General features: G+C 35.1%; 1 protein-coding gene across 2 annotated transcripts in view; it reads right to left on the bottom strand.

The window, feature by feature from the left end:
• LOC150099371 (uncharacterized) overlaps nucleotides 1-20,473 on the bottom strand; it is a 222,429-nt gene that overhangs the window by 104,001 nt on the left and 97,955 nt on the right. Inside the window, exons 5-6 of one of the 2 annotated variants that reach the window (XM_090403581.1) lie at nucleotides 15,001-15,226; nucleotides 1,473-3,054 (exon numbers count right to left, since the gene is read on the bottom strand). In XM_090403581.1, the coding sequence (XP_090259707.1) occupies nucleotides 1,473-3,054; nucleotides 15,001-15,226 (1,808 nt within the window). Of the gene's footprint in view, nucleotides 1-1,472; nucleotides 3,055-14,966; nucleotides 15,227-20,473 lie in introns of those variants that run through there. The other variant, XM_090403582.1, reaches the window with a different exon arrangement.

The following is a 20,473-nucleotide window of genomic DNA, read 5'->3' as shown; positions in this document are numbered from 1 at the left end:
GGTATCTGCATTTAAGTGATTCAAAATCTTATATACATTGGGTCTTATTTTATATAAATTATGTTCTAAATTAGAAACAAATTTATTCCATGATTCTCTATGTCTTTTTCTGACTTCTCTTTTAGCTATGGCTCTTATTCTTTTATATTCTATTTCATCTTCTAATCTTTTACTGCTTAACCATTTGTGATAGGCTTCTTTTTTCTTTTTGATTATTTCTTTGATTGTATCATCCCAGATCTTCAGTTTTTTTCTTTTATTGAATTTTTTGGTCTTTCCTAAGCTTTCATTTGCTGCTGCATTTAGTATCATTTTTATATTAAGCCATTCTATTTCTTCATTTTGTTTTATTTTATCTAGATATTGGTTAATTCTTTGTTCATATAGCCATTGTACATTTGTGTCATTCAATAGTCTAGTTTTATAAACAAATGTTTCAATTTTTCTTTCTGTTCTTGTTACTTGTAGCCATTTAGGTGGTAATCTTAATTTTATTTTAACAAGGAAGTGGTCACTGCTTATTTCACATCCTCTGTGAACTCTAACATCTAGTGAAAATTTTGATGTCTTTTCATTTAATATGAAGTAATCTAATATTGATTTCCATCCTCTTGCTGCCCAAGTATATTTATGTATGTCTTTATGTTTATAGAAGGAATTCATTATTTTTAGGTTATTATAAACTACAAAGTCAATCAATTTTTTACCATTTCTGTTTAGAGTGTGTTCTCCATGTATTCCTATATTGTTATTAATTTTTGTGTTTTCAATTCTTGCATTTAAGTCTCCTGCTAAAATTATGTAATCATTTTTATTTATTTTATTATATATGTTTTGTAGCTGATTATAAAAATCAATATTATCCTGTTCTCTTCCTTCTTCTGGGGCATATAAACCAATTATTGTTAAATAGCCTCTATCTATTTTTATTCTAGCTTCTATTATTCTTTCATTCCATAATTTATAATGTTTTAACTGTTTTGAAAGGGAGTTATGAATCCAAATCATGACTTCTGCTTGTGCTCTTTGGTCTCTGCCAACTCCACTGTATATCACATTAAAATTTTCAGTTCTTATAGTTCCTTTTAATTTCTTTTTTGTTTCAGTGATTACGTTGATATTTTAAAATTTCTTTCATTTAATAACTGGTCTAATTCTATTTCTTTATATGCTATTCCTCTTACATTCCAGTTTGCTATGTGTATTATATTTTGTCGTTTCCATTTTTGTTTTACCTTTTCCATTCTAGGGTCGTTTCCCATAGATTCAACATGATTTCTGACCTCTGTAAAATCGATGTCGGAAATTTTAAATAAAATTTCACTGCATTTCACTATATAAAAGCTTTGCTACTGCTGAGATAACATTAAATCTCAACAAACTCAATTACAAAATATCTATTTGGTAAATTGCATTTAAAAGTCAAAAGTACATCAAAATTTAATTTCTTCTTACAAGTTATCTAAACTTACCTTTTTCGCTTGGGAGATCGAAAATCATCATCCAGGCCAAAATCTTTTACAGGTGTTGTAAGAGATGGAAGAAGTGCTCTTTGTTGTGCTAAGATGAAACGAGGGGAGGAAACATCAGGACGCCGTGAAGGCAGTGGAGGACAGTCACGTTTTGGTGGTGTAACCAAGAAAGAGCTAAGATCATAATGTGCAATACCATGCCCTTGAAGTTCATGTGCATTATCATTACCCACTGGCAGCATTGCTGGTTTATATAAATCAGAATTACTTGATGCAGGTACTGAAATAGGAGAAGCCATTATATCAGAAAAGGAAATAGACACAGGTAGACTATGAAAGGGTCTTTCTTCTTGGCATTCACTATGCCCAAAAATTACTTTTTCCACAGATGATGAACTAATAACTTCAAGCGTAACTGAAGGTTTAATTATATCTAAATCACACCTTTCACTGATTAAAGAAGAAGAAGAAGAGCAAGAGGAATGCAAAATATTATTAGGATTGCTATTAACTCGATTCTGAATAGCAGTAGCATCAGCAATAACTGTAGGAGATGTTGTAACAGTAGTAGCAGCAGCAGAAGAGGTCACAACAGCAACACAAGAGGCATTAGTAGAAACAGCTGGAGTAACTTCAATATTGTTTCTAACATTATTCCCATGGCATTTATTACTTGAATCTGGAGAGGAAGATAAATTTGCATACTGTGAAGACACTTTATTTTCTTGATATACAGCTGTCTTTTTTGTGCATTTGTCTAATTCAGCTGAGTTCTTTGGTGCTACAGATGAACTCATAACAAAAGAATTTAAAATCTGTTTATTTTTAGGAACAACAGAGCTACAAGAAGTACTGGTCGGTAATGAGAAATGGGTGGACCTTGAAGTTTCAACTATTGAATCTGATGAATTTGAATGATACACTGATGAAGTGGAAGAATTACATTCATATGGTACTAAACTAGAAGTAGCAGCTATAAAATTATCAGATGAAGTCATTTCTAAAATATCAGATTCAGTAGAGGGGATGGATGGTATAGGATGTCGAAAAACAGAAGTCACACTTGTTGAACATGCTTTCTGAGGGGACACATTAACACATCTAGGCGATGTGCTAGTAGTAACTGTTTGCACTGTAGATACTGGGAACTGAGATAAATGAGCATTTGTTTGTGAAGTATGTGATAAGTGGCACTGACTAAAAGCAATCTGTGATTTATTTAATTTACAGGTTTGCTTTACATTGAAGGGAAGAATGGTAGTAGGACATTTATTTTTCTTTTGTTCAATGTCATGATTCAAATCTCGTAACAAATAAGTAAACTGTGAAGGAGTGCTTAGAGGCATTTCTGTACAAGTGTAAGGGATGTTCTTTTCAGCTTGAAAAGTACAGTTCTGGAAGACTCGGCTGCTTATTTTAGAGCAATCACTTGTACTTGAATGGTGATGTAGATTTTTCTCAGAAGACTGCTCAGAAACAGTCATGGACACACAGTTCTGAGAATACACATTATTGGAAAGTTTTGAGATGTTACTGCTAGCAGTAGGAATTGCAGTATGCTTTTCAGCTACAGACTGTGCTCCTAAGGAATTTTAAAAAAACAAGCAATAAACAAATGAAGTACTAAATGTTTGGTATAAATCTTTATCTAAAAATAAATCTAAATAAATGTAGAGGTGATAAATAAAAATAAAGGAATAGCATAACCATAACAATGAATTTATAAGACATAACTTATATTTATGTCATATGCTAAGCACAGTGATCTCAGAATACAATAAATGATTAATTACACTATATTTTTTATTGTACACTATCAACAATGATGGTAAGTGACACAATTTTTAGTAAACAGCATTGTTTTGTTTACAATTATATCCAAACAGAAATGCTACCTCTCTGACATAGTACTCGTGCTTATTTGTATTTGCTATGAAGAGTGTACTACCTTCTTTCCTTCCACCCCCCCCCCATTGTCTGTCTGTAAAATACATGTTGGAAAACATGAATTGTTTTCATGTTTGCCAACATGTATTTCAAAAAATCAATTGTTTGGCCTTAATCTTGGAAAAAATCCATGCTCCCTGAATTAGACAAAGCTGCTACTATGGAATCTACCATTATAATGAATAATTAATCATGACTATATTATATGTTTTGACCTTCCCCACTTCCTGAGCATGGCAGATGTTACAAGGACATTGCAACATACCTACTTTAATTGGAAGAACTTGGGTTTGAATCTTGTCTAGCATGTGGGGAACCTTTATAAGATCTATTACAGCTGAAGATGAGTTAGCCAGTGTTATATGGGGGAGGGAGGGAATAGCAGGGTTTTCCACTCAGAAACTTGAGTGGTCTTTCTACAAAACCAGTCAAAGGGCATATGCAAGTAATAGACATAAAATAATGGCCTCACAGATTTTTTGACTTGGTCATAATTCAAACTAAATAGATCCCACTCTTCTCAGTAAACTTTCAAATAAATGTATATAAATCAATACAGATATGCCAATATATTCTTCCACGAAAATAACAATCAAATTCTGAAGTAAAGTTAGACATCCTGATCCTGATGTCAGCTGTGGAGACATTCTAACTCTCCTCAAAGGTGTTAACACATTATTTCGGTCAGAACTCTAAGCTAGCTAATCTAACCTCTACATTTTATTTCCTAAAAATATGTTATCATAGCCCTTGCAGCTCAATGTGATTATTTCTATATATAGAAGTAACCCAGTGTAGACAACACAAAACTGTACAGAATGTTGACATGCTATTCAGTGTCTATTTTTTTTTTTTTCAGGAACTATAAACAAGGGGACTTAGTCCAATCAAGAGAGGCATTTACACCATAAAACCACATCACCACATTTGACATAATAATATTGCCATGTATTACTACTACTACTACTACACTACAGGGTGTTTCAAAAAAGAATGTCCCAATTTGAAAATTGTATATCTCTGCAACCATGGACCACAAATGAATGCAACTTGTACCATGTGAATGGCCTTGGTCCAGAGTTTGATATGACGACCGCTAGACGCCACTACTAGCGCCCAAATAGCTGCTACACTAATGAGAAGATGGCATCTAGTCAACAGAAGGCGTTTTGTGTTCTTGAATTTAGCAAGACTGAGTCCGTGATTATGGTGCAGCGTGCGTTTAGACGATGTTACGGAATTGATCCACCACTGGATAAAAACATTCGTCGTTGGCATTGACAATTTCAAGAAACAGGGTGTTTATGTAAGGGAAAGAGTCCTGGACGCACCTCAGAGGGGAATGTGCAACGAATTCAAGAGGCTTTTCAGTGAAGCAGTGCAAGTCCACTCGTCGTGCTAGCTGAGAACTTACCACCCCTCATGTGACTGTTTGGTGTGTTATGATGACGTTTGCTTATGAAGCCATACAGATCGCAACTGGTGAAGCTCTTCGTGTAGGTGACAAAAAAAAAAAAAAACGAACAGATTTTTGTGCTAATCTGTTAGAGGACATGGAGGACGACACCTCCTTCCTACAAAGGCTGATTTTAGTGATGAAGCAACCTTTCATCTAAGCCGTAAAGTTTCGTGCCACAATGTTTGCATATGGGGACTTGAGAATCCACATGAAATTGTAAAACATGAACGTGATTCACCAAAACTTAATGTTTTTTGTGCGGTTTCTGTTAGAAAGGTTTATGGTCCTTTCATTTTTGAGGAAAACACTGTTACAGGAAACTCCTATCTTGAAATGCTGCAGGACTGGCTACTTCACAGCTGAATGAAGAATCTGAAGATTATATTTTTCAGCAAGACGGAGCACCGCCACATTGGAACCTTCAAGTTCGTTGGTTTCTAAATGAAACATTGCCTCAGCGTTGGATTGGACGCATGGGATCCCACTACTTGGCACTACACTCTTGGCCTCCAAGATCTCCAGACATACGTAAAAGACTGTGTTTATGTTCCTCCATTACCCGCTGACTTGGATGAGCTCAGAACCAGAATCACAGGTGGGTAAATTCTGTGACAGAAGACACTCTGAGACGCATTTGGGATGAATTCAGCTATCGGCTTGATGTTGTCTGTGCAGCAGGTGGAGGGCACATTGCGCATTTGTAATGGTGGTGAGTGAAACTTTAGGCCTTACTTCATACTTGGCAATTTATTTTGTAACTGTACCACATTTTCATTATTAAATATAATTATTTGAAATTGGGTCATTCTTTTTGAAACACCCTGCATACTCCACAGACCAGTCACCATTTTAATCAATCATCTGATAATCTCCCCCCCCCAAGAAACCCAGGTGACCAAATCTGTGCACAGTAGTCCAGATGTGGCTATATATCAAAGCTTTAAAAAGTGGAACGGTACCCTTCTTTCCTTGTATTTTCTTCCACAACCAATCCTTTGAGCTATTTTGCTTACTTTTGTAATATGTCATCTGAACTTTAACTTCCTGTTCACCACTCCCAAATCCCTGGCGTCATTAATTTCTTGCAATCTCACCAACATAATACAGCTTGCAATCTGCTCAGCAAAAAGATCAGTACACTTTTAGCCATTGTCCTCTGCCCACACTCAGTCTATTTAAATCATCCTGAAGGATCTCTATCACCACCTTTACTAATTATTGCTCTTCACAGTTTAGCATTATTGCCAAACAACTGAATAATCCCGCAAAAAATTATTCTTTTATCATTAATGTACTAAACAGCAATCTACAGTGTAGAATTCTGTGGCATACCATTTATCACCTATTCACGTGGATTATACACTGCTATGACTCACTGAAGCCTGTCGATCAGCTACTCTCTTATCCATGTCACTAGCTTCATACCATCATCATTTGCACTAATTTGTGTATGTAATTTGTACAATTTCCATGCAGTGGCCTGTCAAATGCTTTTGCAAAGATTCAGAGTACCATATTATACAGCAATTCCTTTATCCAACCAAAATGTCCCTTTATTATAGAAAGTCAATAATAATTTTGTATTGTATTTCTTTCCACCCATTCCTGAACAATCTGCTCAACAAACTTTTCTAATGGCTTAACAACCTCATATGAATGTGGCAGGCTTTTTCCTTCAGGAAACTCTGGCTTTTCACCCTGCAAAACAGATAAACGAGCCAGAACAACACATTCCATTTACAGATATAATATATTGGCCTCATAGCCAATTTGAGCAGGTTGTGGATAGAGGGGTACTATCTCGAAAGAGAAAAGTCACTAATGGTGTGCCACAGGTCACTTTTGGGACCATTATTATTTAATTTGTATATTAATGATACTGGGATAGGGTTAACTGGTGATACATAACTGTTTGCTGATGATGCAAAAATGAGGAGAGTGATGAGGAATCAAGCAGATGTTGTGGCCTTACAGGAAGACTTGAATAGATTGTTTGAGTGGGCATCAGTATGGAATTGTCAACAAATTTCAGTTTCTGAAATTTGTTGAGGAGATAACAGACCTTGGAGTGGTGGTGGAAAAGGATTGAAGTTCAGAGGTTACATTGGACAAGTTGTGAAGACATCACATCAGATCATGGCAATGACACAGAGGACCTTAACTTGTAGAAATAAAAAGGTTCTAATACCATTGTATAAGGCCTTGATCAGGCCTCACATGGATTACTGTGCACAGATTTGGTTCTCTGGTTTTCATGGTGATGAGGTTATGTTGGAATGGGTCCAGAGAAGACTAAGGTTGTAACTGGTCTTTGGGATGTGGGATATGAGGACAGTTTGAGGGAATGTAGTTTGCAAAGACTTTTTTAAAATTTTTTTTGTAGAATTAATGGGGTAGAACAAGGGGACATACTTGGAAGTTGTATAAGGAGGGTATGAGCAGGGGCACAAAGAATAGGTTCTTTGCATGGAGAGTGGTTGGTCAGTGGAATGCTTTGTCTGACATTGTGGTGAATGCAAATACATTGAATGAGTTTAAAGCATTTTATGTATGTAATAATGTTTGCCTCCTGTGATGAGTCTTTAGACTCCATGGAGATCTGGTGATGATGATAATAATAACTTTGCCATATTTACATGCTTTGTATCTTTTTCCATCTGCACTTTCTATAAAGTGCAGATGGAAAAAACAAAAAGGTGAAAGTGAAGAAATTATATTCCTATTTAAATCTTTATCCCAAGTGAAAGCAAACAAAGTTTGCATGTAAAGTATCTTCATGATTAGGCTACTCATATATAGAAGCAGTGATATACTATGTCTATATACATACAAGTTCTGCAAACCTCGGTATCTTACTAGATCTGGATCCCACTGATGACACCTTGGAATTTTGGAAAGATTAGTAGTTAGATTTTTTTTTTTCCTTTGATATTCTAATGTTATTTTGCTAATGCTAATGGTGTATTTCCCACTAGTACGGTATTATTTAAATAAATACAAGTAATTCTTGATATATGTGTTTTGGTTATCTGCATTTTTGCATATATGCAGTTTCATTTCACACATCATTCAAAAATTTTTACATTTTACATAAAGGACTCGCTAACCATGAACTATGCAGAGAGCAGCCCAAGAATGAAATAGATGAGATCCATAGTAGCCAACCTCCTAGATTGAGATGATACTTGACAGGACAGGTTTCATTTCAGTACATAATTACTATTGCTGTTTCCTATCCAAGATCATGGAAGCTTCCAGAAATGCATGTATGGGAATGTAATAACATCTACTATCCCATTTTACATGTTTTGATATACATGCTGATTCTCAAGAACTCAACCCTATAAATCTTGTTATAGGGTTGTGTTCTCAAAATATTATGAGATTTATCTGTATTAATAAGATTGCTGGTAGTGAAGTTAATATCAGAACTAAGGATTACTTTTGGCTGACATGCAATAAGGCTATCATAATATTACAGTACCTCAGCTAAAGCATTTATTAGTGGTGTAGAAGTGCTTCTATATCATGAGATTATTTTATTTTCAGCCTTACAACTGAAAGGTTTTCCTTATAATTAAATGCAGAGTTTTTGTTGTTTTTTCTGAGATACCAATTCCTCCAAAGGTGTTAACTCTAGCAATGGAAATTATATTATGTAAAAAGATGAGACAAGTGACTAAGGTTTTAAAAGCAATAGTAGGGACTAGTAAGATTTAATCTTTCATGCCAGTGGAGGGAAGTATTTAGGTGTAGTTAAAGATATGGAAACAATAATTCCGGTAATGGTAGGAAGCCAGGTTAGAACAGTAAAATTTGATATATAAAAAACAGTGATGACCAAACTTTCTCAAAATGAGGTAAAATCAGTAACATGAAAAAGTTATATCTCAAGTGAAGATCTCAACTGGTTTTCTGGTGAGGTCACCTTCACAATGGACATGATGCCGGTACCAAATTTTGTCAACATTGGTACAACTTGAGTTGTACCAATGTTGATAAAAAAGTAACATTGGTACAACTTGAGTTATGATAAACTATCCTGGGGTGCAGAGACAGTGCCTGCATTGCAGTTCATACTATCTCTTGGGTGGTAACTGTCCTAAGGGTAAATGCTTTAACTGTCTAGAGCAGGAGTCGGGAACCGACAGCTCCGGAGCCACATGCGGCTCTTGGCTAAACAAAGTGCAGCTCTTTTATATTAAATTAAAAGATACATAATTAATGCAAACAATTAAATATTTTTTTTTATAGCGCCACGAACAGGCGCTAGATACTATGCATGTGATGTGTGTTACGCATGAAATTTTATGACATGAACAACTGACAACTACATTACATTTGAAATACCGCTAAATGTTAACTCTGCCTAAGGTAACTAGCGCCATGATGAAAATTTGAACTAACTGATCAGATGTACTGTCAAACACCACGTTTTTAGATACATACGGATTTTAACTAGCAAAATAAATATTCTGTTAGTTAACTTATTTATTGTAGTACTAAACTGGTGTTTAATTTAGTATCAGGTAATGTTATGCACAAATTAATTTTTATTATGTTATTATGTTGAATTTGTGTTTTTACTTGCACGTAAATTTGTGATAATAACCCTCCTAATATGAGTTCAAGAAAAAGAAAAATAATCGAAGAAAACAGAGGATTCAATAAAATGTGGATAGAGAAATTTGCATTTATAGAAGTAAATGGAAATCCCCATGTTTAATTTGCCATCTTACTTCGAAATAACAAATCAAGTAATTGCAGGCATAGACTTCTGTGGCTAATTGGTTCAAAAGATATATTTCGGTGATTACACCACATTTTTTTATTCAGTTATTCAGTTATATAAAACACTGAAATAATAGTTCCCGACAAGTTTCGTAAATCGTAGGATTTACATCTTCAGGGGATAAATAGTATAATATAAAGTTGAAACAAGAGAATTAATAAATACAAATCATAACCGTCTGACTATTCATAAAACTCAAATAACAGAATGCAGATATATAACGTTATTGACGTTGAACAATACTGGACGATGTCACGTGTTCTTGTTCATATGTTCATACAGTCCGAGCTCAGATTGAGGTAGATTTTTTATTAGAGCTGACTGCACTTGATGGAGAATTAAACCTTGATTTTTATTGCATTGGGTTGGGTTTTTTAGCATATTAGCAGCTTCTTTAAATTTTCTTATATAACTGTTGTTTTCTATGTATGACATCATCGTTTTTTGCCAGAGTACATCATGTCCAGTGGAAGTGGTATGGAAAGCAAGACCCGTTTTTTGTTCTCTTTTGTATTGTACGTCTTTTTGGTGTTCAGCCATGCGTATTTCTCCAGATCTTCCTGTCTGTCCTACGTAGCAAATCCCGCAAGAGCAAGGGATTTTATAGACTCCTGGTTTTTTAAGAGGATTTGGTGGATGTAGGAATCTTGAGATTTTTTCCATAGGAAGGAAGGCTACTTTTATGTTGTGTTTGTTCATTAATTTGGCTAGCTTATCTGTAACATTTTTGATATAAGGAAGCGAGATTGCGTTTTTGTAATCCTGTTTTATTATGTTGTTAGCTGGAGGCATTTTAAGGATTCTCTTGATGGTTTTTGTTTCATATCCATTTTGTTGGAGGATTTGTGTTAAGTATTTTAGTTCTTCATTACATCTTTCTTGTGTGCTGGAGATATTGTATGCTCTGTCTCGAAGAGTTTTAATTAAGCTTATTTTTTGTGAAGGATGGTGGTGTGAGGTTGCATTTAGAAATCTTCCAGTGTTTGTTGGCTTCCTATATACTGAGAAGGAGAGTTTACTTTCTTCATTAACTTCTAATAGAATATCCAGAAAAGGAAGTTTTTTATTTTTTTCTTGTTCTAAAGTGAATTTTATGGTGTTATGCAAATTGTTGAGATAATTTTTGAAATTGATGTTCATCTGTTGTTCCACAGAATATGATGAAAATATCGTCCACATAGCGTAGCCATATTTTTGATTTTTTATGGTAATTCTTAAGAGCATTGTTTTCAAATTTTTCCATAAATAGGTTTGCTAATACCGGTGATAATGATGAACCCATGGCCAGTCCTTCTTTTTTGTTCCCAGATTCTATCTTCATAGGTGAAAAAAGTATTGTTTATACAATGTTTAAAAAGATTCAAGATGTCTGGAGGGAAGAGGTCTTCTAGGAGATTCAAAATTTCGTCTCGGGATGTTTGTAAACAAGCTGATAATGTCGAAACTTGCTAAGATGTCTGTTGGACCAATATGTATATCTTTCACTTTTTCTATGAAATTTTATTATTTTTTATAAAGGAAGATGTTTTTCCTATATGTTGTGAGATCATGTTGGTGAGGTATTTCGCCAAGTTGGAAGTCGGTTAATCTCTTCCATCTACTATTGGTCTTAAAGGTATATCTGTTTTATGGATCTTTGGAACACCATATATTCTTGGTATCAAAGGATGTTTTGATTGTAAGTAATTTTTAAGTTCTTCCATCTAGAGAGGCACTTTTTTTTATTAGATCATTTGTTTTTTTGTGTGTAGGCCAAGTCGGGTCTCTGTCTATGGGTTTATAGGTGTTGGTATCTTCCAGGAGACTTTTCATTTTGTTATCATATTCTGTAGCATTTAAAACGACAGTTGCGTTGCCTTTATCAAGGCAAACGTATTCATTGTAAGGTAGGTTCCTACGAGGTAATCTGCTTTTTAATAGTAAAGCTGTACTTTCTATAATACGTTTTTATGTAGATAAAAAAAAATCTTTTGGATGTTAGGATGAATGCAGTGAGAATGAAGATAAGATCTGCCATGTTGCCCGGTAGATTTCTAATTCCTTTTTCTATTTGCACTATGATATCAATTTTTGGAATCTAGTTGTTTTTTATGTATTTCCTTCTTCTGAAGGAATACGCTGAACTTATGAATTAATGTATGTTTCTTCTGTTCTGAGATCGCTATTGCTTTGTTAAATGTAACACTATCGATGTTGTTCCATAGGTAGGATGGAAGAGATGTGGCCAGTTCATTATGAAGAGAAAAAGTGTTATTACTAATTAATGCTAATTCAGCTCTAGTGACTGTAATTCTTTCTCTTAGAAAAGCTAGTTCCATTTTATGATAAATTCTGGAGGCCTTGTTTGTGTGGAATATGCGTTTGATTTTGATGAATTTCAGGATGACTTCGTTATCTCTGCATCGGATGAGGAAAATTAGACGATTAATGAAGTTGAGATGTTTAACGCGTAGTTTCTCTAGTTGTATAACTTTATGCCAAAGGCACTCACCGTAAGTTTGTAATTGCAGGCGTAGACTTCTGTGGCTAATTGGTTCAAAAGATATATTTCGGTGATTACACAACATTTTTTTATTCAGTTATATAAAACACTGAAATAATAGTTCCCGACAAGTTTCGTAAATCGTAGGATTTACATCTTCAGGGGGTAAATAGTATAACTTAAACAAGAGAATTAATGGTTAAATATATCACATCTTCTGGTATTCGAGAAGAACTTCTTGATCTGCTAACACTTAAAGGACACACTACAGGTCAAGATATTTCAGAAACCTTCTAACAAGTTTACAGAATATAAATATTAATAATATAGTATGTATTGTCACTGATGGTGTGCCTTCTATGATTGCAAAAAATAAGGGGTTTGTTAAATTATTCTCCACTCATATTCCACATGGAGTTATTTCATTTCATTGCATTTTGCATCAAGAAGCTTTAGTTGCAAATTCTTTGGGATTATTACCATAACTAAAAAGAGTGATGGATGTTGTTGTGCCAATGATCAATTTCATCGATTTCAGGCGTTGAATCACAGACTTTTTGACACATTTTTAGAGGAACTAGGTAGTCAACATAAAGATTTAGTGATATTTACATCTGTATGATGGTTATCAAGAGGAAAAGCATTAAAATATATTTTTTTCAGTGATTAAAATATATTTTTTTTCAGTGCTTAAAAAGAAGTAATAGTTTTCTTAACCATGAAAAATTATAACGTAAATCATGTGGAACTTCTCAGTAATCCCGAATTACAGCAACAGTTGTTGATAATTGTGTATTTGAATAAGAATCAAGTTTGACTGTTTAAGAGGCAACATTCCATTTAATAATGAAACTGATAGAAATACATCGTAAATGACACATAAAAGCTTAATTCTTTGTTTTATTCCATACATTTAAAATTTTTAATCTTCAAAATAACCACCATTTTTCATAACATCATGCAAACCAGCTTTCTAAGTACTCATTGAAACATTTCTCGATTGCTGCTCAGTGATTTCATGAATTGCTTCTGTGATCCTGACCTCAAGTTAATTTAAAGAATGAGATTTTGACGTGACCCTACAAAAAATAGTCTCCTGTGGCTGGCATCAGATCAAGTAAATCAAACGGCCAATCAGTCAGCTCAGCTCAGCTGACTGACCTACTTGTCTAGAAAGACATCATTCAAGAACTGTTACATACATATAAAGCATAGTGGGAGGGTACTGCATCTTGCTGAAAGATGCTATATACTGTATTTAACTATCATAGTAATTCAGAGAGGAAGAAATCAACTATTCACCATTGATTGTTGCTTCTTCAAAAAAGAAGAGACTGATAATGCTTGACTTTCTAAGGTTGCACCAAACTTCTTGAGTTTTCAGTTGCACCAAACTTCACTGAAATTAGCAGTTTTTGACATCATCTGTTAGCAGAAATCCAGTCTTGCACAGTAGTCTTCTTCCTGTAACATTTAAACCATCTTAGTCTTGGCAGTTCATGCAGTTCCACTTTCAGAAATATGTGTACTGTTGATGGCAGAATGTTTAGTTTAGACGATGCATGCCATGTTGATTTTCATGGACTCATTTCATATGCCATCTGGACTACAGCCACAGCCCTCTCACTGATTGGTGGCATCCCAAATCATAGTTTATCAATCACCAACCTAGAATTCTCTATACTTTTTTATGCATTTGATTATTGAGTGTCCCTATATGGTGTGTCTTTTGTGTAATTAGAAGTGAATCTAACGTCCTCATAGCTGCATGAACTTCAGTTCTGCTAGTAGCAGTTAACTTTTTTCCCACTGTTGCCATTTTCAATTAGTTAAAAAATCTGAAAATAAATTAAAATTAATTAAAAACTGACAACACTAATCTCTCCATCCAACAACCCATTGCTTGTTGGATGGAGAGTGGATACGCTATCAACTTAACCAACCAAACAAGCAATTATGATCCTTTTATCCAAGTTCAATATTTCCAACTAGAGGTTAGGTTTTTTAATATTCGTAAGCCTTATAATTACAGGTCACATGTGGGCAACTCCCCCTGAGCTGATTTAAGGCCCCTAACCTTTAGACTATTCTTTAGGCCATTTAATGCAGGGCCATCATATGCCCCAGTGTTCATGGTTCACTGTGTGTGTTCATTCATTCATTCGTTCTGCCTGGCATTATATTAATGTAGATGAAATGTATGCAGATGAAAAACTATATAGTTATCTGGTAGAGAAAACTTACTACTTTTGGTATGAGACTGGCTAACTCCGTTTCAGTTGAAAAAAGCTTTTATTTCAAAGGAATGCTCTTTGTGTCATTAATGAAAATCAAAACGAGGTCATTATCAACCAAGGTATGCTATGTGATCTATCCAAATGTGATAGAGGTCTCCTTATATAGTCCTATAATTAAAATGACTGGCAATTAGGAATCCCTTGCTGCTAAACAGTGCTATTTTTCCTTACTGAAGTAAAATATGTTCCTGTAGTTGAAATAATCCATAGTAACTTCAAGATGGCAGGGTGACTAAATTTTATTTTTTGTTGTTCACTTATCAATGAACAACAACAATTTCTAGTAAATACAATATGATATTTAAATAAAATAATCCTTATTATTATATTCAAATATTCCAATGGAAGATGAAATCTAAAGATTCATAATTACACATGCCATATTACAACTTCTTTTATTTATATTAAGAAGCAATTAAGGAAAAAAAAATTAACCAAACCATTTGCACAACAAAAATAAAATTTGATTACTGTTTTGGTTATGCAGGAAAGGTTAATTATGTGTCATAGTACACACCATGTTAATCACTAAAAGTTTTCCAAGTTGCTACCTGAAGAATGGTTAATATCGTTCACAGGAACTTCAAGCACGGGTGAACTAGATGGTAGAGAGGAGGAAGCAGTAGAGAAAACATTAGCTGGCTGAGTAGAAACACCAGAAATTCTTGCAGAATTTAAGCACCGTCCGCCTGTTGTGTAGCAGTTTAACATTGCTACAAGTGATCTTGCATGAGAATAGTGAGGCTTTAACTGCATGTTAGTGCAACTGGAATTAAGCTGTAAAATATTTTAATATGCAAACTTGAAACAATATTGAGAAAAGCAGCATTACACTATAAATAATAGAACAATCCTCAATTTAATGCATGGTTATATATTATACAGTGGAACCTCGGTTGTCATTGTTCGAAAACTGAAATCATTTTCCCATAAGAACTAATGTAAAATGGATTAATCCGTTCCGATGATTATTTATTTAAACCTTTACAACAGTACTTCATGCATAAGATCGTATACAAACATAATGAAAATGCATAAAATCTTACATAAAAAGAATAAACTCAATAAACAGATAAAATAAAAACGAAAATTTAACTTCACTTTAACTATACATACGGAGGAGAGTTGATGGCATAAGTGGAAGGAGGTGAGTAAGGGGAGTCCCCTTCCATAAAATCATTATTTATTTTTTATTTTATTTTATTTTTTTAAAATTTATTTTTGAGTATTGTACATATCGTTGATTTTGCCATACCGAACTGCATAGCAAGATTCGAGACACGAACGCCATTTTCATGTTTGGATATGATTTCTTTTTTCATCTCTATCGTGGTTCTAACAACCTTTCTTTTTGCTTTGCTGCTATCCCTATTCTTCTGCAGTCCCATGGTGGCTTAATTAATAATAATTTATGAAAAAAAAAAAAAAAAAACACAAAGAAAACTCATTGCAAATTCAAGCAGGTGTCTGCACTGAACGAAGGTTGCCACATAACTGACGCTTTCCTGCCTTACAGCTCAGCACGCAGTTGCCGTTTGCCTGTTCAGGAACTGAAACTCTGGTCGGAAACCGGGGAGTTTTTTGTTCGGAAAATATGTTTGAGAACAGAGGGGTTCGACAACCGAGGTTCCACTGTATATTGTATTATAAAATTATAAAATGTAAGTAAATCATAGGATTTGCTTATATTTTGTCCATGTAGGAGGCAGCACAAACTTCCATATATGAGGAGTGACAATTTAATTCCCAGAATGCACCTTTAAAAAACCAACATTCAGAACTATACATTAGTGGCTACTGCCACCTTCGAAGTTGTCCCCTTGTGCATTTATACTGGTTCAGACAGTGTTCCCATTTTTGGAAATAGGCCTGAAACTCTTTTTCCAGAATACTCTTGAGTTCCTTTATCACATTATGCTGGATCAGCGATATCAAAAAATCTTCATCCTTTTAGTGCAGTCTTTAATTTTGGAAACAGCCAGAAATTACAGGGAGCTAAGTTAGGTGAATAAGCAGGATGACTTAATTCGGTAATCGAGTTATTGGCCAGAAACTCTCTCAAGATGAGAACACTATGATTTGCCGCATTGTTGTGATGGATGATCCATCTGTCAGGCCACAATTCAGGTCTTTTTCTCCAAACAGAATATCGTAATCTTTTCAACACCTCTAAATAGCATTGTTGGTTGACTGTTTATCCCTGTTCAATGAATTCATAGTGGACTATGCCCTTGTGATCAAAGAAACACACCAGCATGGTCTTGAACTGCATACATGACATACATGCATGCAAACTCAGGGTTTTCCACTGCATGCTCTGGCGTTTTGTTTCGGGATCAAAACCTGCTGCTTCCAGTATGACTGGAAGCAGCAGGTTTTGTCACCCATAATTACTCTCAGAAACGTGTTATTTGCAGAAAGATCAGTTGCAACTTGAACCCGCCACTGCTTCTGTTCGTCTGTCAAGATCCTAGTCATAAACTTCACAGAAATCTTTCGCGTATCCAATTCTTCGGTTAAAATTACCGACTATTTCTTGATTCATATGCAATTCATCAGCCATTAATCGCACACTTAACTGTCTGTCAGACCATACCAAATCTTGCACTCTGCTCACATTTGCATCCATCCATTTTGTTTTTAGCCACCCACTTCTGGGGTTGTTGTTCACATCTTCTTGCCCACCTTTGAATCTCTTATGCCACTCAAAGACACTTGACTTTTTCAGAGCATCCACACTATATGCCACTTTCAACAGCTCCAACATTTCAGTAGCAGTTTTGCCATTCACACAAAATTTGATGTTAACACCCTACTCCAAATTTCGATCACAAATTTTTATGCCAAAGTTTACATGCAGATCTCTATTGTTTTTGCAATACCAACTAGCAAATGGCTCTATCAGCTTGATGTTTACACATGCATTAATTAAAAGATGTACAAACACGATTACTTATGTTACTCCAACCAAATCACCACATGGGCGATACTACACGGCCATTCCGGGAATTAAATTGTTACACCTTGTATAAACAAGCTTTCTTCAAACAGATCATTGCAGATGAAATTCCCATGGTTCTTAATAGGAAGGATTTACAAAATGCTAGAAGACAATCATTTGGTTATGTACCAGGATATAATATTTTTATATAAAAATCATTAAGATAGAAATTACATGGTTATATGAATCTAATCCTGAAACCAAGCAACAGTCATCAACATAGTGTCAGTGCAATCGAATAAGGTGCACAGCAAAAATCCAAAGTGAAGTATGAATGAAAAATTCAAAGATGTATATTTCCAAGGATCCAACAATTACTAACACTGAATTTGGAAGTGACAGTGGTTCTTAGATGCAGTAATTTGGTAAATGAAGAAGAAAGACGTTCAAAAAATGGAGCCTCGTGTCCTGAATATGCAAGGCTTACTTATACATGTGTCTCAGTGTAATTTTTTCTTTTCTTTTTTTTTTTTTCAAATTAAGGAAAGCTTTGAAAGGAAAGGCAAAACACTTGATGATATTTATAAAATTAAACAAAATGTAAAGAGTAAGTTTTAGTAAAATACTAAAAGGATTTCAAGGATGTCCAACAAAGTAGGAATCAGTACAGATATAGTTCATGCAGCAAAACATTATGACCACTTACCTGGTAGCATGCTTGGGCCTCTGATGGCTGAGACAACTATCTGCCATTCAACACTAGACCATGGAAGTTATCCTGAGGTGTTCTGGACGAAACAGGCAGAATAGCCTCCCAGAGGCCAAAGACTGAGTGAGGCTTTGACATCAGCAGATGCTGCATTCCACATGATCCCATAAATGTTCAATGGGATTCATATCGGTATCAGGTGGTCAGGAGAGCATGCAGAATGTTCAGATATGCTCTTCGAACTATCATTGTACAAGAGCCTTGTAACAAGGATCACTGTCTTGCTGAAAGAGACCAGATCCACTGGGCCAGATTGTCACCATATAGGGCATACCTAGTTAAAACAATCCCCAGGTAAGAAATGGTGGTCAAGGTGAGTTCAATGGGGATGAGAGGATCCAGTGGTGTCTGTGAGAACAATCCTCATACCAAGATACTGCTACCAACTATGGAGTATGGGTGATTGGAAATAGGCTGGATGGTCACAATGTTTTGCCTCATGAGCATATAGGAGCCTACTTTTAAGGGAGATGATCCTTTCATACTCCATGAGAACGTTTGGTTTCACAGTTTTAGTCTTGATACTTTTTTTTTAATACAAGATCTGATTAAAAAAAGTATCAAAGTATGTGCAGAAAATTCAATTCTTATTTTTCTTTATTTTATCCAAGTGGGAGCAAACGAAAATTTGTTTGTGAAATATATTTGTACACTTGTATATGCCATGAAGCACCATATACTCATGAGGTTTTTCTGCAAAATTACATCAAAAGAATACTAAACAATTCTGATACTAAGTCTTAAAAAACTATAATTGGCATCTCTCCAATTATACTCAACATTATGCTCACTCACTAACACCTTTCCTTTATTGTTCTCTACTGTCTTTTGTACTCAGTCAGCACTTATCCAGCTGAGTACAAAGCAAGCATATATTGATTCTATTTCAAAAGAGAAAAAAGTTTTTCAAGAGAAAAGTCTGCCATCCAACCACCACCAACTGTTCACCATCACCTCAATCCTCTTCAAAATAATGGAGAAAGTTATCAACTTCTCCATTACCTAGTGGATCACCAGTTAATCAGCAACCACTGGTATGGATTCTGCCATCTAGATCTGTGGTTGATCTCTTAGCCTACATTATTCATCACTGGACATATGCTATGGAAAGGTTTGGAGAAACATGCTATCACTCTTGATATATATTTTCAGGGCTTTTAATCACATTTTGCATTGAGGCATAGTAATCAAACTGCCTTCCTTCAGTATACCTACCATTAAAAGAATACTACCTACCATCTTGTGTAACTGGGTAACCAGCTTTTTCTTTGGCATTCACTTTGGCAGTTAGAGATCAAAAAAGAAGCATTGAACAGAGTCAGATGGAAGTCAATGGTTGAGGCCCTATGCTCCGCAGGGAGCAAAGAGGATAGGTAAGGTATGTCACAGTGGATGGCATTCTCGTCGAGCTCTGTTAACAATGTATACCATCTCAGGGCTCTGTTCTATCACCTACTCTCTTATATAAATAAATAAATAAATACTCTCAACTGCCACTAATATTGTCCACAGCTTTGCTGATGACAGTATACTCCATTCATCCTACTCTTTTAATAAACCATGTGATCTTAAACTTGGGAGCTTACATTCCCAAGCTGAAGATCATCTTCAACCAATGCTTTAAACACTAATTTCCATAACATCCTTCAATGGAGCAAGGATAACCTACTCACCTTCAATGCCACCAAAATGCAGTCTTGCCTTTTCTCTTGCAAAGGGATTTGTGTATCACTGAGGAAAAAGGAAGGAGAGTTGAGACTCACCTTTCTTACCTTTGGCAATACACAAATTAGCAGACAGAATCAGATCTCTCTCTCTTTTCCTTCAACTGATATTTACCTCCAGCTTCTCCTGGCATGGACACATCACATCAACAGCTTCCTAGGCCTCTGAAAAACTTGACATTCTTTTTGATCATATTTTTCACCCATCTATCTGCTAACACTACACAAATCTCAAATGCACCGATCCTTAGACTGCTCACATGTTTGGGGATGGTGTACCTAAAACTTCCATATAAATTCCCAAATACTATCCTGAGAAAAGCAATTTGGCTCATGGATGATCCCTCCCTCCATCACAGTCTCACTTTAACTCTATCTACTGTTTCAACCCTGCCTCTCTTCTATAGGTACTTTGGTCACTGCTCCAGTGAACTGGCAACCATCATTCCTCCATTTTCTGTTGGGCCTGTTAAAACAAGAGGAGAAGCTTTTCTTCTCTTTTTTTCTTCAAACATCTTTTCTTCTTCAGTATAACTGAAAACAAAGCAAACTGCTTCTCCTCATCATTTATTCTATCTCTGTCCTCTGGA

This window comes from Typopeltis vanoorti, chromosome 14 (assembly GCF_054136105.1).
Source record: "Typopeltis vanoorti isolate ZY-2024b chromosome 14, IOZ_Tvanoo_1.0, whole genome shotgun sequence".
Lineage (NCBI taxonomy): Eukaryota > Metazoa > Arthropoda > Arachnida > Uropygi > Thelyphonidae > Typopeltis > Typopeltis vanoorti.
Note: the sequence above shows the minus strand (reverse complement) of the source record. Positions and strands in the feature narration are given on the sequence as shown.